General features: G+C 50.8%; 1 protein-coding gene across 1 annotated transcript; it reads right to left on the bottom strand.

The window, feature by feature from the left end:
* Positions 1-8,646: 8,646 nt before the first annotated feature.
* MSX2 (msh homeobox 2) lies at positions 8,647-14,868 on the bottom strand. The gene is made up of 2 exons (XM_075056716.1): positions 14,437-14,868; positions 8,647-10,702 (listed from the first exon to the last, which is right to left on the bottom strand). Exons 1-2 carry the CDS (start codon positions 14,789-14,791, stop codon positions 10,278-10,280), a joined length of 780 nt encoding a protein of 259 aa, XP_074912817.1. The 5' UTR covers positions 14,792-14,868; the 3' UTR covers positions 8,647-10,277.
* Positions 14,869-24,998: the final 10,130 nt, after the last annotated feature.

The following is a 24,998-nucleotide window of genomic DNA, read 5'->3' on the forward strand; positions in this document are numbered from 1 at the left end:
CCCCAAGGCAGCCCAGGGAGGCGTTTGCCCAGTTTGCTGCCCTGAATGGTGCTGTTAACCACAGCGTGGGAACTGTCCCAGGAGACTCTGCCAGTGCCTAGGCCTGCTCTTTGATGTTCTGCGGTTCTCCAAGTGAAAGGGCAGTTTGGTCCAGAAAGTGGCAAAGAAAGTTGAATACAACCAATAAGTATTTCCTCAAGCAGCGAAACACACGAAGCCTACTTTTTGGTAATCGTGCCTCATAGCTGCTGTCTCTAGTAGCCAAGGTAGAAGCTGTTGGGATATTTGTAATGTTGCGCTCACTCTCATTTAGCTTCTCTGGTCTTTCTTGAGAGTTGGGCTCTGGTTACAACCTTAGCGGGGATTTAACAGGATCTGTCTCCCTGCTATCCAGCAGCCTAGTTTTGTGAAAATCACAGCAACCTGATTATTTCTGAGACCTCTGCCCTCTTGTCAATTTTGATTGGAGTTGGCCCAGGAGTTCAAAAGGCTGTAACAGTTTGATCATATAATCCTGGCTTCCTTAGGAAACCAAGCTAAGGAACAAACAAACAGAAGTCCTTACAGAAATACTTCCTTGACAGTTGAGGGGCTTTTTTAATCAACACCTTGACTTCTATGAAGATTTTTACCTTCACTTCCCACAAAGATTGTCTTACAGATCAGCCACCAAATGTGCAGAAGTGGCTCTGAAGTGGCACTGTTACAGGCAGGTTTGCATTAGGGTTAGTCTGTATCCCAGTGGGAGCCATGGGAAACCAGCACGGGACCCAGGTGTCCTACCAGCATCACCCCCTACACCCAGCACAGAAGATGACCACTTGCAGAGTAATTACCAGACACATTTAACTGGAGCAAAACTCAGAGCTGAGCTGTTCCGTGGCTGGGCCGTGCAGAGGGAGAGGATTTCCCCAGATGGACAATTCCCTCCGACCTGTCCACCCAGCTCAAATCCTGCTCAGAGCTGCTGTGTTGGGTGCTGTAGGGGTACCAGCTCCATCCCTGGGAGCCTGGCACTAGGGACAAGAAATGACACCTACCGGGGTCCCAGCTGGTTTCCTGCCCAGCTTAGAGGGGTTGCTTGCCCCAAGGAGTGCAGGGAGCCCTCTGAGGGCCCCCAATTCAGGCACTGGGAGCAGAGCTGAGTAAAATTCCCTGCAAATCACAAGCTTTGACACATCCACCTCGGTGCAGCGGGACTGCAGAGCAGGAGCGCCTCGCTTAGATTCTTTCAGGTTAGCGGCTAGCTTCTCTTCCCTCCGCTTTCTTTTCCCTCATTGCTCTTTCCGTGAGCACTGACGGCAGATCTGCTGAAGGGGCAGTTTTACAACCTAATCCCAATAAAAGACAGCAGCTGCCGGTGCGGAAACCGTGGACAAGAGCAGTCCAAAGTAATATGTTTTGGTATTAATTGCAACCCTTTTTTGCATCTGCCACTTTCAAAGCAGTTCTTCCAAAAAGAAAAAAAATAAAAAAGGAATGGCAAATATGCCAAAAGCAATTATTTATGCACATTCAGCGTTATTTGATCTCGGTCAATTACTACTATGTTCCGAACAAGAGGCTGGAAAAGCAAATCCCCCCCCCCCCTTTTTTTTTTTTTAAGGAGTTTGGGACTAACTTTTTCACGTCGTCAAAAGCGATGACGCCTCACTCCACTAGCCAGGGGGTTGAAAAAGAAAACATGCGTTTGAGGGGGAAAGCTGCCTCTGCAGGGAGGCAGGGAAAAAGAGGGGAAAAGAGTTTGTCCGAGCGGGACGCGGTGCCGGCCCTACCCGCAGCAGAGGCCCCGGCACCGCACAGGGCTCCGGGTTTTACCGGGCTATAAATAAGGTAATAAGTGGTCGGGAATGGCCTCTCGGAAGGTAGCGCCCGCGTCTCTCCTTTCCCCAGGCAAAAGGAACAAGATCTCTCTTTTTTATCTTTTCTTTCTTCTTACTTTTTTTTTTTTAAACATAGCTTTTCCCTCTGTAAGAGGTGTACGTTTAATTATAAAAGGGCCTTTTTCTGTTGTAATCTGTTTCCAGTTCAATTCCTTTACTGGATAAATCCCTTAAACGTGTTGTCATTCCTTATTTATTGATTGCAGGTATTTGGGGTTTAATTGAGCAAGTCGGTCGTGGCCCAGGGCAGGAGTGGCGCTACATGAGCAATTAAATCTGATTAGCCCGAGCCCTTTAAGCCCCAGCTGGGTGATTGATAACCGAGACCAACATTCTTCAATTGACTCGCTACATCAAAAAGGAGAAAGGCTTAGAGGAGAAACGCATGGGTCCAACATGAAAAATAGCAAAGGAGCCGAGCAGATTAGATTTGCAAAGGAGCTGAGCTAACGGCGAAGGGAGCAGGGAGAACAGTCCTGGTCAGCCCATAAAATAAATCCGTAAGTGTCTCCTCCTTTAAAACTCAGCCAAGGCTGCTTTTTTTTTTTTTTTAAAAGAGGCTAAAGTGACCCGAGCTGGAGCAGGCATGGGCGAAGGCGGCGGAGCTTGGATTTTAACACCCTTCAGCCCTCGGAGCTGAGCTCCATCCATAAAGCTGTCGTCTGTTTGTTAGTGTGTTTGTCTGCTCCGTCATTCCCCTTTTTTGCCCGGTAGTTTAAGAAAATAAACTAGCCGGGAGAACAGGAGTGAGTAACCCCCATTTATCAAGCTGATGGATGTCCCCTGTCTCCGTTTTGGGGGGGGGAGAGAGGTGTCCCTGCCCGCAGCATCCCCCTGCCCCGGCACCCGGGGGAGGTGGTACCCGCCGGGCGCTCCGGGGCAGGGGCACTCCGCAGATTTGGGGGACAGGGGCGCTCCGCAGATTTGGGGGACAGGGATGCTCCGAGGTTCAAGCCCCCGCCTTGGGAGACGTCGCAGCGCTGCTGCTCTTCTCCGCCGCTGAGCTGGCGGGTGCTCCGTCCAGATCTAACGCATTAGCCCTGTTAATCTTGGGAGAAGCACCCCCCCAGGACACACACACGCCCCCCCGAAGCAGCCTGGTTGTCTGTCTGACACCCGAAACGAGAGGGCGTGGGAGGGGGGTGCAGGCAGCTCCGGGATCCGCCGTGCCAGACCTCCGGGATCCCGCCTTACGCCGGCACCGCCCGCCCCAGCCGAAATTACAGCGAAAGCGGCTCGACGGGAGAAATCAAAGCGCCCGGGGGGGGGGGGGGAACCTCGGCAGGGACAGGGACACACACACAGAGAGGACACGGCGACAGGGGGGACCCCGGGGGCAGCGGGCGCCGGTGGCTCGGCGGGGCGCGGGGTGCCACCCCCGGCGGGGGTACCGTACCGCGGGGCCGGGGGGGCTCGGAGGGCGCTCCCCTCCTGCCTGCCGCCTTCTCCCTCGGATGCAAACAGCTTGAAAGCAGCAGAAATCATCGGGGAGGGGAGGAGGACGTCAGCAGGAGCTGGACTTCTAAAAACCGTTCCGCCCCATAGGCTTTAATATTAAAAACCCCCTAGGAGTCTCAGACACTGTATTAATTAGTGCAACCACCCATGAAAAGTTGGGTTTGGAACAGCATTCTTTGCCCTGTGTGAAACAGCAACCCTAATAAACAATTGTTAACTTGGCCTATTGCCTCTGGTAAATTACACAGCATTAAAAAATAATGCTTTTCATATTAGGCAGTAATTAAAGGTTGGGACAGCTTTAAAACAAGAGGGGGAGGGGGAGGAATCAAAGAAAATATAAAAATGTTCTTTCAAGAGTTATGGGAGGCTAATAAAGTATGTCTGTTATAGTGCACCACTTTGCCCCCAGCTACAGCCAAACTGGAGCCACTGCAATTGCCTCTCAATAAGATAATGATATTCCTTTCTCTGCTATTAAAAGGCTCCCAGTGCAAACTTAAAATGATTTATTTAATTTAAGAAATTATGAGGTGTAACTTCAAAGCGTAAGCCGTTAGTAATGGAAAACACCAGGTTGTTTAAAATTATAATAATAATTGTTTGGAATACAGTGACATCAAAGTGCTTTCATCACCAAATAAAATATAGCACAGACCCCCAAATCCAGTGGAGTTTATTGAGTAGACATTTTTTGGTGTGTTTTTATTATTTCCTTATCAAGAGACATTATTTTAGCAGCTCCTTTTCTCAGCTTTGATGTTTTGACAGTCTTAAATTAATTTTATTGCATTTTTTTGGCTCGGAGATGGGAGATTATTCTGACTGCTTATTTTTCATTATGACTTTTTTGTTTTCAAGAACCGGTTTGTTATTTAACACAGCACCTTGATAAGCGCAGTTGAAATGAATTGGCCATTACAGGTCATTAAAAAGCAAAGAATTCTGTTTTCAAGCAATCCATTACACGTCTGGGAAAATATTCCTACTTAAAACAAACTTTGGGTTGAACGCTGGCATAATCAGTTTAATAAAACGGGTAGCGCATACTTTTAAGGAACATGGTTTTTTCTTTACGAGATTCTTGCTTATTCAAAACACAGCAATCTAAGAAATACATATACAGAACATTTTGCCAAAAAAGACCTGCCTTTACAGTAAGACTATCACAGAATGTTTTTAATTTCCTTGAACAGTGTTATAAAACATTAATCGTACATACATTGCTTGAGACTTTTCCTTCCCAAGCAAAGCAGAATTATTTCAATCCCCTTTTAAAAAAAAAGGTAGCATTTTAAAATATACTGCAGTTGCAGCTTTATAGACCGGTATTTCCACTAAAACAGCAGGGACAGAATTGCTCTGGTGTTAAAAGACTGAAATATAATGGATGGAAAGATTTTTATTCCTTTCGTGCAACTAGTTGGGAACTGCTGGTAGCACCCGCCAAATGCCTTATGGATTACGGTGGGAAACACACATCGAGGGACTAAGGGAGTCAAGCCCAACCCAAACCAAAAAAGCTCAACAACAAGACAAGACCCCGAAGTCACCCCCTTTCCGCGGTGATGTCCGGCACCTAAAAGGAGCGTGAACCGTGCAGCGGTTCGTCCCCGGGTTTCCCAGTGCGGGGGTGAGCTCTGCAATTTCCCTGAGACCCCTGATGCTTTTCACTGGAAAAAATATCCCCCCTGCTCTGGAAGGGAAAAAAATCGGAATAACCGCTTTGTTTTTATTTTGCGAGAGAGACTTCCTACGCAAAGAACGTGGGCACTGCCGAAAGTAGGTTAACTTCGAGAAATGACCCCCGGAAAAAAAGGTTTTTTAAATCTCCCTGGTGGTTATTGATCGTAGGCACGAGAGAAATACAGTCACACCGCGGGGGAGGGTTGGTCTTTGTGTGTTTGTGGAGATTTTTTTGTCCCGTTTAATGATTTTTTTTTTTTTTTTTTTTTTTTTTTTACTACAGAGATACACGTTGGTCGGCGGGGATAATAACCGGGGATAAATAGAAGGGGGAGATACACTTTGGAGAAAGCAAAATGATAACTTCCCTTTCTGAACAGCCCTGGGGTCGGCGGGAGCTGGATCCACCGCAGCTGCTCCGCGGACTCTCTGGCTACTTGCGCGGGAGCTGCGCGCAGCCGGGACACGAGTGGGTGGCTTGGAGCCTCCTCCCGCACCCCTGGGGGGGGGGACGGGGACTGGGTGGGGTGGGTGCTTTCCGGGCGGGTGGGTCTTCCTTTGTCATCCCTCCGTGCGCTCCCCTCCTCCTCCTGCCGTGCGTGCCCAGCACTCACCCCCCCCCCCCAAAATCCTGCAAAACTCCGCGTGTGCGCAAATCGGACATTCGGGTGCCTATGGCATCGGTGTGGCGAGACGCAGAGGCACTATATGGCAATCTGCAACGGCCAGCTCGCCACTATAGCGATGTATGTGCGCGCACACCCAGGCGCGTACGCGCACGGTGTGCAAGTGCGTGGAAACCCCCCGGGCGCGGGGGATGCCCACGCCAAGAAAACGACGCAGGGGCCGGGAGCCGGGGGAAGGATGCTGTTGCGGGATTCCGCTTGTCACCCGCATCTGCCCGGCCTGGAGGTTCGCTGCTCCCCCCCCCGGACCCCCCTCCCGAGTTGGGATCCGCGGAGCAGGTGTCGGATCCTGCGTGGAACACACACACACACACCCCGGCGGCGCGGAGCGCTCCCCGGTGCCGGGAGCCGGTGTCCGGCCGGGAGCGGCTCCATCCCGGCCGGGACGGTCCTTGAGGGGCCGGGGGTCCTCCCGGGTCGGCTCCGCCGAGCTGGGTGCCCGCTGCCCCCGGTCTCGCAGCGAGGCTCCCGGCGGAGATCAAACCCCCCTGCGCTTTCGGGCACGCCGGCTCACGGCCGAGCCGCAGCCAGCGAGTTTTTTTCCTCCTCGCCCATAAAATGCAGGAATTCCGGGCTTTGACAAGGCAACGTGACAACATGAAATGCAGGCTCCGAGCGCCCGTGGCTTTAGGTAATGAACGCCCGGCCGGAGCGAGTCAGAAAGCCCATTCCTAACTGTTTATGTCAACAAATCCATACGTCGTGAATTAAGGTCCCGGGAGAGCTGCGCTGTGCCCGGCTGGCCTGAGCCGCAGTTCAGCAAGTCGGGATTTTAAGGATCGGGATAATTTATCGCGTTGTTTTTAATGTTTATTATTTATTGCTCTAATTATTTTTCACTTTCTATTGGGAATTCAAAATATATAGATGTACCTGGAACAGATGCCAACTCCTTTCAGTCTCACTCAACTTCTAATCATCGCATCTGCTTTGTGTCAGAAAATACTTTGGGAACAATTTAACTTTGCATTAAAATAACTAATTAAAGCCACACCTCCACAGCCTCTTGCGAAAGTGGAGGAGGAATTTCAGTAAGTGCATCGCTTTTAATGGTAGCATTCTGATTTCCCTGCCTTGCTGTAATTTATTCAGTTACAGATCTGCCTGCGGGGCAGCTCCCATTAGGCCGATGATGAAGTCTCATGAGTAAAGCTTGACACCTCCCTCCTAATAAAATATAATACTCAATTAACTCGGCCTTTCTGAAGGCTTTAATTGGAACAAGTTAATAATGGGCGCAGGGTGAATTGTCATGCCATCCGCAAGCTCGGGGAAGGTGTCACGGATCCGTCCTGCCTTTCCCATAGCAGAGGTTGTAACCGAGATTTGGAAGCTTTTCCTTCAACACCCTTGTGTTCTGCAATAAATCTGTATCCATTTAAGGATCTATCATAACACACACAAAGCTCCCGCGCTCAAAGAATTTCCAGCGAAAAGATTTAGCCGTAATCCCTGACACAGCTGATTTATACTGAAGGTTAAAAAATACCGCTGGTTTATTTATAACCGGCCCGGCCCAGCTAAGAAAGCACTCGGGACAATCGGACGGGGAAGGATAGGGCCGAGGGGGGCTTCACCCTGCCCTGGAGTTCGGGGGATAATACTTCAGAAAGAGAGAGCCCCAGAAAGAAGCGGTTGTCTCCGGTTTTTATGCGGCAGTAAATGCTAATTTGAAAAGTCTGCATGGAGATTAGATTCCCCCAGCTTTGTTCCCTACAGTTGCGAAGCGGGAAGGTTAACAGGGTTTTTTTGGTTTGGTTTTTTTTTTTTTTTGGAGGCGGGAGGGAGGTGAGCAGGGCAGGATCCGCGCTGCCCCGAGCTCCCCGAGTCCTTAAGCCAACACGCAGCCCCCTCCTCCCAGCCCAGCTCGGGGGGTGTTTTCACTCCCCTGCCCTTTCCCTTCTTGCACGGCCGAGGCCTGATCTGGCCGGGTGCTGAGCATCGCTCTCCCGGCCCGCACGGAGGCAGGCGGGCACCGAGGCTGGGGCTGGGGGGGCGGCCGATGCCCTCCCGGGCAGCGCTGCCGAGGTGGTGCCCACCGGCGTGGGCAGGGAGAGCGATCGGCCTTCGGGAGAGCTGCGAGGCTGGGGCGAGCGCTGGAGCGAGGGCAAGCTCTCCTCGGCGCAGCTGAGAGCGTAGCCGAGCTAAATCGCCCGGCGGTTTCGACAGAGGAAAATCCACCTTTTTCTCCAGCTGGGTTTCCAGAGGTCACTCCGAATCCGAATAAGGCTCCTACAACAAAATTTACATTGGGCCAGCATGGCACTGGGGTGTAACGTGGTAAACTACCCCTGACCTCCGGAGTATCCCTCTTAGCTGAGCAAACCTGACCCCCCCCTCGCCAGAAAGGCCAGGGGCATGTGGTCCAGTATCTGCTCTCCGGGCAGCACATGAGTGTGGCCCTTGAGAGAGGCCGCCCTGAAAACTATGGGACAGGCTGACAGCACATGGGAGCCCTGAAATGCAACTGTACTGAAGTATTGCAGGGTCCCTGCCAGGCCTTACCTGTACAAAATTACCCCCAACTACTGTGGGGGTCGAGAATAGCCTCCCACTAAAGCACAGATTTGAGGTCGATGGAAAGGCAAGTCGGAGGGAGAGTCCTGAGCAAAAGAGAAAGGCACACGAGCTAAGAAGTGATGGAAACATCACCAGAGTATGATGTTGTAAAGAACAGAGGCGCCTAAAAGTGGTTGTTAAAAACAAGGAAACCTCATAAAAGGTTTGGCTTTCGACTTTGAATTGTTGACTTGCAATTCACCTTCATGTGCTGCAAATTTGGCTTTAATTCAGATTCAGAAAGGGGAAATAATCATAAAGGCAACCCAAACATTCCTTTGAACTTGACCCAGCGGTGCAAAACACACAGGGAGAGAAAATACTTTTTAAAGAACTCCAAACACTCACAGACCCACACGCGATTAAACATGTTTTTTCTTTTTTAATTTAATTCGAAATAAGAGATAAGAAATAATAAATCTTCAATAAAATATATAAAATTGTACAAGGCATCCCTTTCAAAGGGACTTTCCTATAATGGAAGATTGGGGGTGAGGGGAAGGGAGAGGGGAAGTTCATCTATAGTGGGTCCCAGGCGGCGACAGCGACTGGGTCAAAACAAACCAAAACCAGCAAAACCTTGTGGCTTTTTTTTCTTTCGTTTTTCTGCTTTTTTTTTTTTGTTTGTTTCTTTTTTCTTCCACGACAACATGCTAAGAAAATAAATCCAGGAGAAGCTCTGCCTTCAGTGCTCCACAGCCTTTGGAGTAACTTTCTCACAAAGCTTAGCAAAAGTAATACACATAATACAATAGTTACAAGGAGAAGCCTGGGGAAGATACTGCCAGCGCTCGGAGAGCTCCCACGGGGACAGACAGGTTACGCAGTCTCTTGGCACCCCACCGTCCTACTAGTAGGGTTGTTTGTGATACCTGGATCTCTCTTAAGAAGGGCTTGAAGCATGAGTCACTTATATTGGCATCCTTAGCAAGGAAAGGAGAGGAAGACTCGGGGGGTTCTTCTCTTTGATACAGACTGTTGCAAATACTAATAAAAAACCCCAAACATCTCCCAGAAGTGTTCAACAATCCTTTGCTCACCACCACTGTGGAAACAACCCACATCTTCTCTCCCCAGTAAGCTTCCTTCCCTCTCTCCTGGTTTTCAAAGAGCATTGCAGAGCCAAGATTACCTGGCTGTAGCCAAAAATTTCTAAGCATGCCAATAGGAAGAGATAAAGACCAGACTGCCTAATAACCCTCCCTTGCACTTTACCTCCCCTCACAGTGCTTTACAAACGCTGAAGCTATTTATACAGATAGAGGCATTACAGGAGCCAATGGTGGATAAAGCTGTGCTCTACATTTAGGGGCCCTGATGCTCATCTTGTTGCAAACATCTGTCGAGGCTCGGGATGCAAAAATTTTCCCTACCCCCAGAAATGCAGGAACTTGCTGGCTCCGAACTTCGCTCAGACTCTACTGGGTCTAGTTTCTATTTACACAGTGTCTCTAGCTAAGGGCTCTGCTTTCTTTAAAAAAAAAACAAACCAAACAACAAATCCTTGATTATACCTTTTTATTTCCCTCCCCCCTGCCCCCATATTAAGTGATGGCAACTTCAAGTGTGGGTTTAGGGCATGCACCCTTCTTACTTTAAACATGTATTGGGCCCCATCAGGAAGGCATCGGGAAATCTCTGCCTCCATAAGATGAGATTGCTTTTTCACCCGTTCGTTTTTATTCTAGTTTTACGTGCACTGTATAAAAACCCTACATTTGCTCAAATGTTTTTTCTTTTTTTGTTTTGTTTTTTTTTTGTTTTGTTTCTACATATTTTTTTTCTTTGAGGATCAGACTCTGAGCACTCAGAGCACTCTCAGAAGACACCCAACCCATAGCATACAGGATGCCTTGCTTTGCTAATGCAAACTCCCGTACACTCAGGATGGCAGATAGAAGCGTGCAGAAAGAACGGCCAGTACTGGTTGGGGTACTGCCTTCTCAGGGTTGGACATGATCCACCAGGAAGTCTGTCTCACTGTCGCTTTGTCTTTCTGATCTTCTTAGGATAAGTGGTACATGCTATATCCAACGGGAGTAGCATAGAGTCCAACGGGTGGGATAGGAAGCACAGGTCTGTGAAAAGGGTAGGATGTTCCATACAGTGAGGCAGCCTGGATGGGAGAGTTGATGGGGAAAGGGAGGCTGAACCCCGATGGCAACATGGGCTTCGCTGCCATTTTAAGCTTCTCTAGCTCAGCCTCCTGCAGTCTCTTGGCCTTGGCCCTCCGATTCTGGAACCAGATTTTGACCTGGGTCTCTGTGAGGTTGAGGGAGCTGGAGAACTCGGCTCTCTCGGCGATGGACAGATACTGCTTCTGGCGGAACTTGCGCTCCAGAGCCAGCAGCTGGGAAGTGGTGAATGGGGTTCGGGGCTTCCTATTCGTCTTGTGCTTCCTCAGGGTGCAGGCAGTGGGGCTCAGGTGTCCTGCAAGGAAGCGAAAGGCCGGTTATCACAAAAGCAGGGAGACCTGGGTGCTCTGGAGAAATGCTGTGCTTGAGAGGGCTGGGGCAGGAGAGAGGGGTATGTGAAGGGACCGTCCCGCCAGGTGATACCCTCAAAACAGTGGATCCTTTTGCAAGTGGCTCTGGAAATCTTTTTCTGGCCAAACTTATGTTTGCAGGACTTCAGCAGATGTCCTGGGAAGTGAATTTTTGCCTCAGTGATTTCAAAAGGACAGCTTGCAGCGAAGAGGGCACAAAGAATTCACAGACACACACAGCAGATCGCTTTAGGAGTCACATCATAGGGGTCTAGAGCACACAAACCAGCTGTCTTGGTAGCTGCAGAACTGGAGGAGTAACTCCAGCAAAGCACAGGACAAACATATACGCAGAAGCAGGAGATTCACGAAAGGACAGTGGTGCAAGAGACAAGCCCAGCCCAGCCCCACTCCAGGATTTCTCCACCAAGAGCAACAAGTCAACCCTATCTTTTTTCTGACAGCTGAAGAAGTGGGTCTGATAATTTTTCTGGTTTAGATAACTGGGCGTTTTTCTTGCTATTTCTTCTTCAAGAGCAAGGTTTTCCTCTGCTTAATAAACTTTTCTTTTCATGGAGTATTTTCTGTTTTTCAACAAGTATCAAAAAAAAAAAGAAGAAAGCAGCGCACTTTTTGTTCAACATTTAGCTTTTATGACATTTGCCAATTAAAAAAAAACCACATAGCTGCAGCATCTGTAGCCAATACAGGTCAGGAAACCTACTACCTTTTGGGTTTGCCTTATAACCCCAGCCAGGGTAGGCACATGTGCCCGGGATAGCCCATCGCTGACTTGTCTTTAGATTCATTTTGCATTTCACTAATAATTTTGCAATTTAAAGAATGATTAAAAAGCGTGCGGCTGACTTCAAAAGCTTAGCAATTTGGCTGTGTTTCAGCTCAGTCCCGGGGCATATGACAAGCCACCCTAGGTCCCCAGCTTGATACATGAAATGACACACAGGCTGCTCTTAAGAGGCTGCTAAATTATGTCCATGCTGTAGTGTCTGGTTCAAATGCTTGTCAGTATTTGCACATCGTGTTTTCTGGACCCCTTTCACTTTCCTCTTTTATTTTTTTAAAATAAGCTGAACCACAAAGCTGTTTAAGTGCATATCATGCAATTAAAAAATCCCACGAGGAAAGTGTTCGAAAGATCAGGAAGGGGAGGGAGAAAACAGCTGCAGCAGAAAAAGTTAAACTTCTCTTCTAACACTTCTTCTAGATACCGAAAGTGAAAAATAAAGCCCTTTTAGAAAACAACTTGTCAAATACCGTCTTACGCTCGCACGAGGGCATTTTAATAATTAAGGTGCTCACCGTGACATTTGGTTCACTCCTAAAACTACACGAAACCCAAACTACACTAAACCGACCCTAAATTCACTACCGCTCACCGCGTTATTCCAGTCCCTCTTTTTATACGCAACCTATTTCTGTTCTCAAAGGGAAGCTCTCCAAAGACCCCGCTAAAAGGGGGCTCCTTCGGGGGGGGGCTTTACAAGGGCGACCGTCTCTCCGGGGATCGCTCCCCGTCCCAGCGCCTTCCCCTGCTTTCGGGTTAGCCCGACCCGTCCCGACTTCTGCTGCGCACTAGGGAAACCGCGAAGACATGCTTTTAAATTAAATCCCGGACAAATATTTCCTCCGGAATACACCCAAGAGTTCCCGGGCTTCTTCCCTCACCATCCCCCAAGTGACTGCCAAACTCTGATAAGAAGCAGGGACCGTCGCCACCCCAGACCCTGTAATTGCATTTATCCCGTGTCAGTCCTCAAGCACTCACTGCAGTGATTTGTTTCGCTGTTTTTTTTTTTATCCTCCGTTTTCTGGCCAATGTCGGACAAAAAAAAAAAAAAAAAAAAAAAAATCATCACTTGGAGACGGTTCCCTCTCCGTATTGCTCAAAAATCTAACTTTTACAGCTCTTTCCCCAGTTCATCCCACTCGTAATATTAATAATACTAAATCGAGGAGCTGCTTCTAATGTCAAAACCCTCCACGGACAGATGGGTTTCTTGTGGGAGAACCGGTCATTGCCTCCTGCTGTCATACCGGCTCCGAGGGGGCCAAGTGTCGGGAAGTGGGAAATCTGGAAGATGATCGAGGGCGAAGGACCTTCCCTTCCCTCATCATAATTTTTCGCCCCAAATCCCGCTGAAATCACCGCACCTGAACTTCCTAGCTATTGAAGTCCTTCACAAAGCTATTTTTGCAGACCGCCGATTTTAATAGAGAAAGAGGAGGAATTTCGAAGGGGAAAAAAAAAAAATGTATCGGGAGAAGATTAGGCCTTGTCTAAGTCGGGGGTTTAGGGCAGTTTTAAGGAGCACACGCTTCTTTTCACGCTTTTCCAGCGTACTTGAGGGTACATGAAAACTGCAAACCTGAGCTAAGCAGGGAATGACACGGGCGGGCTGCTTTCCTCCTGGCCCCTCTGCCGGGCCCTCTCGCAGCACGTTAGAAATCAAATTAATTCGGGGTTATGGCGAAGGAAAGGAAGCGACTGAAAGCCAAATCGAAATGATTGTCCAAAAACAAAAAAAAAAAAAAAAAAAGAGAGGAACTGTAATAGCGCTAAACTTCCTTCTTGCAATATTAGATTACAGGAGCAAATTCTGCGAGACTGTCCGGCTCAACAGTTCGCATCTGTAGAGTCACTAACTTAAGTAAAGCAGAGCATTTAATTTACATCGGTCAAGGTAGGGATGCGTGGAGGAGAGCGGATCGATCTGCTAATACAGGTGTACAGCCGCCACGGCTCTTGGCGACGGGAAGGCAGAAAGCCGAGCACTGCCGGGCTACGTTTTTCACCTTTTCCCGAAGGTAGTTTTCGGGTTTTTTTTATTTTTTAAAAGCAATTGATTTTTTTTTTTTTTTTTTTTTTTAGGGAATCTCACCGAAAGCGAAATGCAATTCAGCGCAGACACAGCAGCGAGGCTGGAAGAGCGAAAGGGTTTAAGAAGTGACCTGTCACCTCCGGCTCGCGTGTCCCTAAGGCAGTGGGGACGGGGTCGGGAGAGATCGCAGGGGCTAAAGAGGTCAGGGCCAGCTCGGGGAACCTCGGCAGGCTGCAAGCACCGAGGGACAGAGGGACAAACACCGCGCAAACACCGGAGAGACCGCGGCGGGACTCAGCGCGCAGAAAGCGCGCAAGCCTGGAAGGGACAATTCCCGACTTTCAGAGATTGCTTTGCAACGTGTGGTGGAAGGGAGAAGGAAACGGGGAGAATTTCCAGTTCTCGTTGCAACGGGACAACATAAACGGAGGAACCGGCAGCCGGTGAGCCGTGTGCCGGGAAAGGGAGCTAGACCGCGGTAGCTCCTGATCTGTCTCTGGTTTTAAAAGCACGATGCGTTTATAGACATAGGCATCATTATCTATATAAACACGCAGCTGCGTAATCCTAAAGGCAAGACACCCGCGAAGAAGTAGGTAACACACGCGTGAGAATCTCACGCACGCAGGCGAAGTGTTGATGTGCCTATGTCTATACCCAGCCCGCTCCCGCGCCTCCCGGCGCCCGGGGAGCGGCGCAGCTCGGCGGCCGGGACCGGCAGCCCAGGACCGGCACCCCGGGACCGGCAGCCCCGGGCACCGGAGCGCTGCCCGCCTGCCCTCGCTCCCCGGCCGGCGGCGGCTCCCGCGCAGCCCCCCGCCTCTTCCCCGGCCACTCACTCGGCGGAGGGGAATATCTCCCGGCCTCCTGGATCCAGGACGTGCCGTCCTCCGAGTTCTCCGATTTGACGGACGCCGTGTCGAAGGTTTTTGTAAGCCCCCCGGGGGGGCTGTGCGCGTCCCGGGAGCCGTGGCCCGGCAGCAGCAGGTTCCTGGAGGTGCCCACCGCCGCCCCGTCGGCGCTGCCCCCCGCCGCGGCCAGCGGCGGCTCTTTGGGGGGTTTCTTGTCGGACATGAGGGCTTCCACGCTGAACGGCAAGCTGGACACCTTGACTTTGTGGTGTTCCTCGGCGCCGGCCGCCGGGCCCTCCTCGTCGGAGGAGAAAACCTCCTTCGCCTTGGAAGGAGAAGCCATGGCGGGTGCGGAGGGAGGGAGGGAGGCTGGAGCGGGGCCGCCCGGGGAAGCTGCGCTGCGCCTCTGCCCGGCCCTGCGCGGGGACTGCGCGAGTGAGGAGGCGCCGCCGAGCCGCCCCCCTCTTTTCCCCCTCTGGGGGCTCCCCGGCTCTTTCCTCCTTTGGGAAGTGGAGTAAACGCCCCGCGGGCCAATCAGGGCCCGCGCTGGGGGCTGACGTCGGGGGGTGACTCATGCCATTGGCTCGGGAGCGGGAGGGCGGGGAGAAACTTTTTTTTCCTCTTTTTTTTTTTTTTTTTGCGGGGCTTATTTTGGTTGGGGTGTTCCCCCTCCCCCCCCCCCCGTCCCCTCCGAAATGAATTAGGAGTTAATGACACGGGCAGCCAGCGGAGCTGTGCTATTAAGGAGCCGTCCAGGGCTATAATCATCCCAAAGCAAGGAAAAAAAAAAAAAAAAGCCGCCGGGGTAATTAAGGCTGATGATTAGGCGAAGAGGAAACTTTAGAAGATCGCGGCTCTGCCTCCTCTCGCCGCCGGTCCGGCTCCTCCCGTCACCCCCCCGGTCCCCCCCGTCGGGTACCGGCTCTCCCCAGCCCCGCCGGACCCCCCCCGCCCCCAATCCTCCCCCGGCCCCCGGCCGGGTCCCCTAGAAATGAGGGGCTTTTCCGAGGGCAATGGCTTTGGGGGGGTGGGATGCTGGACCCTCGCCCAGTGAAACGCCCCCCGCGGAGAAACGCGGGCCCCTGTTCCGCGCCGCTCGTTTTTCATCCCAAAAAGGGGGTTTTTTTTGTTTGCGTTTCCTCGGCAGCAGGACCCGAGTCGGGCAAAACCACTCTGCAGAGGTTAGATCTGTAATTATTATTTTTTTTCCAGCGTCAATTACACACGTGATGAATAGATGAGCTTTAATAAATTAGGGGCACGCAGCCCTTAATTAAGAGGCATATCAAACCAGTACTATGAAAGCGATTCTCTCACTTTTTTACTTCCTAACAGTGGTATGAATAAAGAGTATCCTTTAAAAAGCGTTTCTAATTACCGTGTGGATAAAAGCAAATACATATTGTTCTCTTCATAATTATTTTAATCTTACGCCGGGTGTTATTTCATGCTGTGCCCGCAACTTTCTCTGCTTTTTTTTTTTTTTTTTTAAACGTCCAGGAAGCACAGAGTTTGGGAGCCGTTTTGGTGTTATAACTGAGGCACTAAAACCCCAAATACTCTGGGAAGGTGGCAGTGCATCTGCTCTGGGGCTGTGCAGCACAGCTCCCTCACCCCAAGCCCTGGCTTCAGGGGTGGCTCAGACAAAGCTGTGGGCTTGGTCCTGGGCAGCTGCAGGGCTCTGCTCCCTACGCAGTTTTGGTTATATCCCTTCTGCAAAACGTGCTGGATTTCGCTACCTCATCTTGTGCTTGATTTGGACTCCTGACTTTCCTGCCAGCCCATGCAGCAGTCTTGGAAGTCCCCAGTCCTGCTAACACAAATCACGACTTCCCACTCCCTCTGCAGCCTGTGCGATTATACCTTTTCCTAGAGGGCAGTTTGGGAGAGGAACTGGGCCGGAGTGCATTTTCTTTGGGCCGTGCTCCTCTGCCCAGGCCAGGCCAGAGTGTGCCTAAAGGATGGGGCTGTATTGAGTGTGTGGCTCTGGGCCCAGGCATCCTCCTGGCCCCTTACAGCGCTCGTCAACCAACCTCCCTGGTCAGCCATCAAATATCTGAGCCACCCCAGCCCTGATAGCATCTCACCTGGTGCCACGGATGGTAAATTGGGACCAGGGCATGTGATTGCGGTGTGGGAAGGAGTGTGGGAGGACGTGTACGAGAAGCCGTGTTACAAAACCCCACTCATCAGTGGGTCTAATAGTAGGGTTTGCACAGTCATTACTCATTGCTAGCAGTGTCACTGCAGTCCTCGATGGGTTAAGGATTAAAGTCAAGCAAGACCTGCAAAGAGAAGTGATGCCTTTCACTGCTCCAGCCCAACTAACCTGGCTGAAGCAGCCTGCAATGTTTCAGGCAACCCGGCCCTGCTCCGGGCTTTTCTGCAGCGGTGAAAATAATACTTGATCCCACAAGCTGATGCCTCTCCAGCTGTTCTTGCTGTCCCCAGTTTGTCACTTCTCCTTCCCCACAGAGCTCGTCTCTTTGCTGGGAGATGCTCGCAGAGAGATGCAGGACCACAGTCAACCAGCCGCGGCCTTGCAAGCCCTGCTGCTGCGGTGGGGTTGAGTTTGTCCCTCTTCACCCCCCCCCCCCCTTCCTTTCCCTTCTCCATGCTTCCTGCACCGTGACAAGTAAATGAGAATTGATGGACATGCAGGAACAATGCATGTGTGTCAAGAACAATGCACCGCCCGTGGAAAGCCATTGTGGGGCTGCTGAAAATGCTACAGATAATTATACTGCGCTCCCAAAGTCAATGCCCGCTGGAAGGGCGCCTGGGGAAGGAGAGCTCAGTAGGAACGCAGGTCACGGTGACACTGATCACGTCCCTTGGGTGCAGGTTCTCTCCCTGGGGTGCCCGGCTGTGGCCCGGGTGTGTAAGCTCGCACACCGTCCTTGTGGGCTTGGGGAGGCTTCTCTGCGCTGCCATCCTTTGGGAGGCTGGAGGAAGGAGGGGGACCAAGGGACAACCTTCTCTCGGATGTGAAGCACGGAGCAGCAGAAGGAATGAGGGATGAGCATGAGGTGGCTCATCCAGCCTGGTTTGGCTGGCTTTTGGGTGCCACAGGAGCCCCTGGGATAGCAAAGCATGGCAGGGTTTGCTCATGGCGTTTGCCCTCTTCAGCGTTAGCCCATCGCAAGGTTGGCACATTTTCTGTCTAAAGTCTGAACTTGGAGGTTTCTCTCCTCCCTCACCCCTCCCCTCCTTCATCCTCCTCCTATGAGTTAAACACAGGAGAATGAAGCCCCACACGGCACTTAATGCAGAGACGGCAACCTCGCCGAGACGGGGCTTGGAGAAATTTCTAAGAATTAAGGCTTTTCCCCCCTACCCAGGATCTCAGAGCGGCCGCCCAGCCTCAGACCAGCAGGGAATTCTCCCAGCCGGGGGAACCGACGTGAGTCCGGGGGTTTTCCCCTGCGTCGGGCTCCCCCCTCGTGTCCCCGGTGAGACCCCGCGGACCCCTCGGCTGGTTCCCAGCCCCACGCCCGTGTGCCCCCCCCCCACTCCGAGCCACCATCAGAAACAGCCTCACGGGGCACGGCCGGATCCCAAGGATGCCCAGAAAGCCCCTAACCCCCCCCGTGCCCCTCAGCCTGTCCCGTCCCGCCCCCCACTCTCAGGCAGCATCAGCCCCCGTGAGCCGGGCCGGGCTCTGGGCGCCCCGGTCCTGGGGCTCTCGGCTGGAGTGGGACGGGGAGGGAGGGGAGGGCAGGGGGAGGAGAGACGGCGCAGACAAACTGAGGCTGTTTTGCAGGCGCCAGGAGCGGGGAGATGAAAGGGAAGCTCCTGGGGGAAGCGGCTGTGCAGTTTGACCGGCTCCAGCAGCAGCAGCAGCGGCAGCAGCGACGGCCCCGGCCCGGCCAGCTCCGCCTTTCCCCCTCTCCCCCCCCCCCGGGCTCCAGGCTGCCCCTCGGCCCTCCTCCGCCTTTCCCAGCCTGGGGGCGGAGGGAGGCGACGGGCAGGCACTGCCGCAGCATCCTCGCTCCTCCATCCATCGGGCCGTGGGCAGCATCCCCACCACGAAATGCCGCATAATTAGTCTGTGATAGCTCGTGAATTGGGGGGTTGTCCACTTTCTCCAGCCCCCCCCTCCTTACGGGCGTAAATCAGGAGGAAGCCCATTCGGATCATTACACGAGTGATGTCCTATATCCCCAGTCCACGCAAAGCACCAGCCCGTGTCCTTTACAGACAACTCGAGGGGACAAAACGCCCGTGGGCAGGGGGGAGCGCGTTTATTCTCCGGGAGGGACAACCCTACAAGCATTTTCCCCTCCTTTTGTGATCGATTTAGTTAATAAGCCGTTTTCTAGAGAGAGGAGATTTTTTTAACGAGCCACTGTGAGGCTGGCGTGTGAAAGTCCTTTAAGAAAGGAAGCTAAGGCTCCCGATTTGACTAGAAAGAAAGGCAAGAAAACGGAACCAGAGTGTGCACCAAGTTTAAGTTTTACCCCGAAACGAGGTGTACGCCGAGGTAATATTAGATGTGTCAGAGGTTGGGAGATTTTTGTCTCATCCCCTTGCTCCGGATGAGACCTGGAGCCAAGAGAAAGGCGTTGTAATAATAGATATTATGTATTTCTCTCCAGACGCTAGAAAGGAATTCAAAGGAGCCGAACATCAGAGCTTCCGAGGGATCGGGTCTGGCTAGCGACGCTTCGATCTGGATCCTCTCGAGTCTTTTGGACTCTGTTTCTGAAGCCGTCTTGGTTGATGATGGCTGTTAGCTGCGGAGCCAGCTCCCGGCCGGCTTACGGGGGGGGACCTTTCTCCGGAGCATCCTCCGGCCACCCCTGGGTGGGTGGGGGGGCCACGACACGTGTCCCACGATCCCGGGCAGGCTGCGCCCGGCTCCGGCGCGGGGGGGGGGGGGGGGGGGCTCTGCCTGCCCGGGGCGGCGGGACGCGCTGCCCGGCTGAGCGCCCGGCTCCCGGTGCGCTGGGAAGGTGGGTGCGATGAAGGAAAGTTGCGCTATATTCGGTGCGGGAAATAGGCAGTAAGTGCAATCACGCGTTATAATTGTCCTCTGTGTCACCCGACAATGGTTCCTATTTATCGCACCGGTGTCATCCGCTCGCTGAGACAGTGAGTGTACAATGAACCGTGATCATTGCATAAGACGAGCGTCTCCTTTCCCACCCGCCGAGGGTTGTTCTCTCCCTCTCTTTACGCAGGTATTTCATTTACGATCAGATATTTCTTCTGTTTGGCAAGAGGCAGGGGATAGTTGAGAGAGATCAGATGTTTTCCTGCTCAAAGCAGCTAACAGTTTTGCCCTTAAGGATTGAAAACGAATTTTTTTTCCGAGGTAATAACTTTTAAAATAAACACATGGGAAAGCTTCGAGGGAGGAAAGCGCTGTTAGGTTGTATTTACATGCAGAAAACTATCGGATGGAGACTTGGTTTTCGGAGGCGATACGCGGCCCCTCGCTGTGAAGAAGAGCGGGGCTCCGGGGGTGCCCGTTGCCGTGGGCAGTGACCGGGGGCTCCCTCAGGCGACCCGGGACCCCAGAGGGTCCCGTTCTGTCCTGGAGACCAGGGCCGGACCCTGCTCCCCTCGAAGGTAGCGCAAGCGGCGCTGCTCCCCGGGAGCGCAGGATTGGGCCCCGAGGAGAGAAACCCCGGGCACCTGCTGGCGCCGTGCCGCCCGGAGCCGTCACGGAGGGACACCCCAAATCCACCATCGAAAAAAAAAAAAAGTAACGTGGGCAAAATACTTTGGGGTTTAGCCCCAGTCAAGTGCAGGGACGGGCGCCCGGCCGGCCCGAAGCTCCCGCCCCGTCGGGGGCCGCGGCGACGCCTCCGCTGCGAGCGGCGCCCGGAGGGCAGAGGCACAAACTCCCCGAGACTTCGCAGATCTCTTGTCTTTCTTTTCTTTTTTTTTTTTTTTTTTTTTTTAAAGAGGGAGAGAAAAGGAGGCGGGGGGGGGGGGAAGAGGATCTATGACCTCAAAACTTTTTTTCCGGGCTCTGTCTTTCCGTTTGCAAACAGTTTCCATCGAACTTGCTGCAGTGAATTTTAATTATCGCACACACCTTCCTGCTTGTCTGGGTTATGAATAAATCAAAATGATTCACCCCAGCGCGGAAAATAATATGTGGAGAGTTATAAACTAAAAACTCCTGCATTGAGTTAGATTCGAGCACCCGATTATTCCCAGAGACCGCCTACACACACCCATCTCCCCATATAAACAAGCAGCTGAGTTTATTTTTATACGCGCATTTTACTTTTTTTTGGTCAATTTTCATATACATTCGTTTTCGATGTTTTGCCTGCTTGCCTCCACCAACCTAAGAAATACAGGCGGGATGTGAAGTGGGCAATATACTGAATTATCCCGTGCTCAAACGGAGCTCCTATAAAAATCCTATTATTTATGCAGTACATTCGCAGTGTGGAGATGTGTCCCACGCTTGATGCAATTCTCGACTTACAATTATCTGCTGTCAGTTATTTTTTCCCACTTAGCTTCCCGTCTTTATTTTCCAAATCTATCTCGAGCCCCCTGAATGATCGCAGCTTTCCGACGTACCGTTTGTCTCCCGTAGCTGCCCATCTCTTTTTGATTATCTGGGCTGCTATAATAAACCAATCAATAAATCGCTTTTGAGTCACAGACTTAAATTTGGTACAAATTGATTGTGGGAGTGTGCCCGACTCTGTGAGATCATCTGGCTGATTTCTTAACTTCTCAAACACCATTACTTTAAAGAAAACGTAAATTTTCATCGATTGCTTTTTTTTTTTTTCAGAAAAAAAAATTAAATGAGGTTTTTAATTTTACTTGGTAGAATGAACGCGGGGGACTGATCCACGCAGCAATCTGGCAAAGCGTTTTGGGGCTAGGTTTAGTTCTAGCCCGACGAGTGAGACGAGGGATGCTTTCGACGGGACCCAGCCCTGTGCCTCGGAGAGCAGCGGGTTCAGTTCAGCCTCTCCCGGGTGGCCACAGCACCCAACCCACCGCGCTCCCCCACGCGTGATGCTGCGCCGGAGCCCTCGCGTGTCGCGCCTGCCATCCTTGGCCAGTCGGGCTGGATGTGAGCTCACAGCTGGCTGCTGCCAAACCCGCGGGGGTTCCCCGCAGGAATCTGGAGAGAGCTAAAATCCTCAGCCCAAACGTGCTTTTCCACCCAGCCCTGTCCAGCTCATTCCCGGCACTTTCTCACCCAGGGCGCGGGATGGGAGTGGGGTGGGCAGCGAGCGCCGGAGCGAGCACATTCCACTCCGGATTCCAGCCAGCCCTCCAAGGTTACAGGGATTTTTTTCCTTTCCTTTATTTAATTACATTCAGGGTTCTTTCATGGGGTTCGCAATTACTCTGATTGCATTTCGAGATGATATTAGCTTTGCGGAGAATGCCATCAGGGTCCCGGCAATGTTATGCAGGGGTGGGAAATTTATTTGGATGCTCCTAATTCCTCTCTAGATTCTATCGGCTCCACGTTTTTTTAAGAAGAGCAACAATTTTTATTTGTGTATATATACATATTTGCACGGAAAGTTGTTATAAGCAAAGCAAATCATACTTTAGAATGTAACAGATGTTGGAAGGATGTTCATTTAGCAAATGACGAAATTAAATCCATGCAACAATTTTTTACAGCTTTATTTTGCACAGCCGCTCAGAAATCAGAATCACTAACATATCCAGTTTGCAGTCCTTAGATCCCTGTTAGAGTAGCTTTCCCTCTTTCTATACATGTATTGCTGCATATGTAAGGTAGTTAGCAATATCCCACACTATCTTGTTTCCATAATTTCCTTCTGTAAAATAACCCTCTTTCCAATGTAAGCACTATCTTTGCCTATGAACTTACAAAATACATTTTAAACAACTTCATTTATTGTCTCTAAGGTAAAAAAAAAAATTACAAAATTCTTTAAGTCTAACTCAAGGCGGCTGCTTGCAGAGATTGTGGGGAGGGAGCACTTTCAGAGAGAGCTTGCCATCAGGACACTGTAGTCTGTTATATGGGGTTTTGCTTCCTGTAACAGACTGACTCAGGTTTTGTGTGCTTTTTATTTAAAGTCTGCATTTTCTTCTGACTGCACAACCCCAATTTGTTCCACTGCAAAGGTCCTTGGATAGTAGCTCCCCACAGTTTCTCATCTGCAAAAATCTGAGTTACGCTACGGTCAAATCAAATTGTTTTTTCAACACTTGTTTTTTTTTTTTTTTCCAAAGTGGTGCTAACAAGACCGCTATGCTCAGAGATGCTCTCGGTATTTTAAGGATTTGGTTTGTAGCTGGACCCTGATCCTGTCAGTGGCTTGGCATTGGTCAGCTTCCACAATTGTGCTACATAACAATGTGGTTCAAAATATTTCAGGATACAGGCAACCAGCTCAGTCTTGATTTCCTAAGCAGCAGTGACAATGGTGGAGAAACGTGGGAAACAGAGATTTGTACCAAGCAAAGAAATTTTTGCAATGTCAGGGTGTTTGACCGTGATAATGGCGAGCTCTGGATATTTAACGTTCAGTTAATAGAGGTTTTATTTCATTTGATTTACTCCAGATGGTTCTCAGCCACAACACAGAGACTTAGACAGCAACCAGAGCTCCAGCATGCAGGAGTATCTGAGTAATGAATTTTCATTTGGCCCACAACAGATAACAGCCTGGGCAACACTTGGATCTGTAGCAGTTTGGATTCCAGAGCCATACACTGCACAGGGGGAGGAGGAGAGGGCAAGGGAAGGGGCTGCTGCTCTTTACAGCACAGTGAAAGCCAGATCCATGTACGCCAAGAAAATCATCTTAAAATTATGTTAACAGTTTTCTACATTGCAGAGGGATAAATCTCAAACTAACAGCAATCAGAACAGTTTAGTCAGCCTTTGTCTGCAGTGATAATACTGGCTCTGCTTCTCCATCATTATTGGTGTAGGTCCAAAAAAGCCAACCTCGTTATGACCTAACTCCAATTACAACTGGCCTAATCAGCCCAAGGTCTAATATGTTAACAAAGGCTTTGCATGATCCAAAATTCCCACCAGATCTACTGGAGCATGACCAGTACCAGCTAAATTTGCAACACATCTCTGTGCTAGCACAGGCAACAACAGAAAAATAAAGTACCCTTTGTCTCTTTTGCACTTCCATTTGTGCTTTAAATCATACATTTTTTTTCTCTGTGTAAATACATCTTTCACAAGTATAAATTCTTAGTTTATTCAGTAAGATTTTGATTTCTTTGGTCATGTTTCAAATACGTCAAGATTAAGTATATCCATGATTACGGGAAAAGAAGGAAAATGCCTTGCCGTGAACATCTACCAGTTAGTAATAAAGGAGAAACTGGCAGGAAACCTTGGAGGTAATTGCTAATGGTACGATTAGAGTTATTATTGGTGTGGTAGAATTCAAAGAGGATAATGCAAAAGGCAGATTATACTCAATAAATATGAAAGTTGCTGATGCCTTCTGGGAAACACTAGAAGCTTTTCTCCATAGCAACTATTTATCGCAAGTGTAACATTATTGTTAGTGATTATCCCTTTGCTTTTCTCTACTAGCAAAAAGGCTAGCATGCAAAATCAGATTTTGGGGAGGTGTGTGTGTATTTTCCTTCTGCAGATCAGTTTGCAGCAAAATGCAAAGCGTTCTCTTTCAAGGTGGTGAATGCCAAGAAAAGCAGCTTCTGCAGGCTACAAACAGCACAGAGCAAATCACAGGGCATAGGTGTCCTCGATTTACCTTCACCATTCCCACTGGTGCTTGGATTCAAATGCAGAACATCACTGCAGGCATAGCATGTGCTGCAGGGGCCAAAAGGTCCTAAAGAAATCAGAGGGCTGATTCTTGGTTTTGCATTGGCCTCAGCATCGGAAGAAAAGCAGGTTAGAATAAGGTAGTAAATGCCCACATGGAATAATGCTTGTATAAAGTGGCGCCCGCTGCGCCTTCTCCCAGATCATTGTCGGTGACCCCCGGAGGTTGCTGGAAGTGGTCTATGACTGGGGCATGTTCTGCTCTGACCATCCTTGTCTGCAGCATGGTCCTGTACACAGAGGTGTGCTGTGCTGTGGCTTCGCGGCTGGCTTTCCTCAGCCTGGCTACGTGCCTGCAAGATGGGCAAAGGCGAAGGAGGAATGGGACAGCGGGAGCAGCAGCAAGCACACCTGGAAGAAGGGCAGCTTCACCCTCTCTCCCTGGTGCTCAGGATCTCTTCCAAGCAGCCCATGGCCAGGGAGCAGGCTGTCTCCCCACTCACCTCTGTTGCCCCCACACTGGCTTTAAACACTGCCTCCAGCCCTGGGCTTGATTCAGCAGACGCTGGAGCGCTGCCCAGGTGTGAAAGGAGAGGTTGTGAGCTCCCATCGCGCCTCTTCGGTGCCTTCCCTCCTGCTGCCAAGAGAAGCATCTGTCCTGTTTGTCTCCTCCTGCCCTCCTTGCAGCCTGGTTTCCTAGCTCGTGCTAGGTGGCTCTAACTTCCCCTGAAGGGCTGGCTTCTCAGTACGAGGAGCAGAAAGGTTGCTTCCAAGTCTTCAGACCCAATTCCACTTCTTTTTCCTCCAACAGTTTTTCTTC

The sequence above is a fragment of the Buteo buteo genome, chromosome 24 (assembly GCF_964188355.1).
Source record: "Buteo buteo chromosome 24, bButBut1.hap1.1, whole genome shotgun sequence".
Taxonomy (NCBI): domain Eukaryota; kingdom Metazoa; phylum Chordata; class Aves; order Accipitriformes; family Accipitridae; genus Buteo; species Buteo buteo.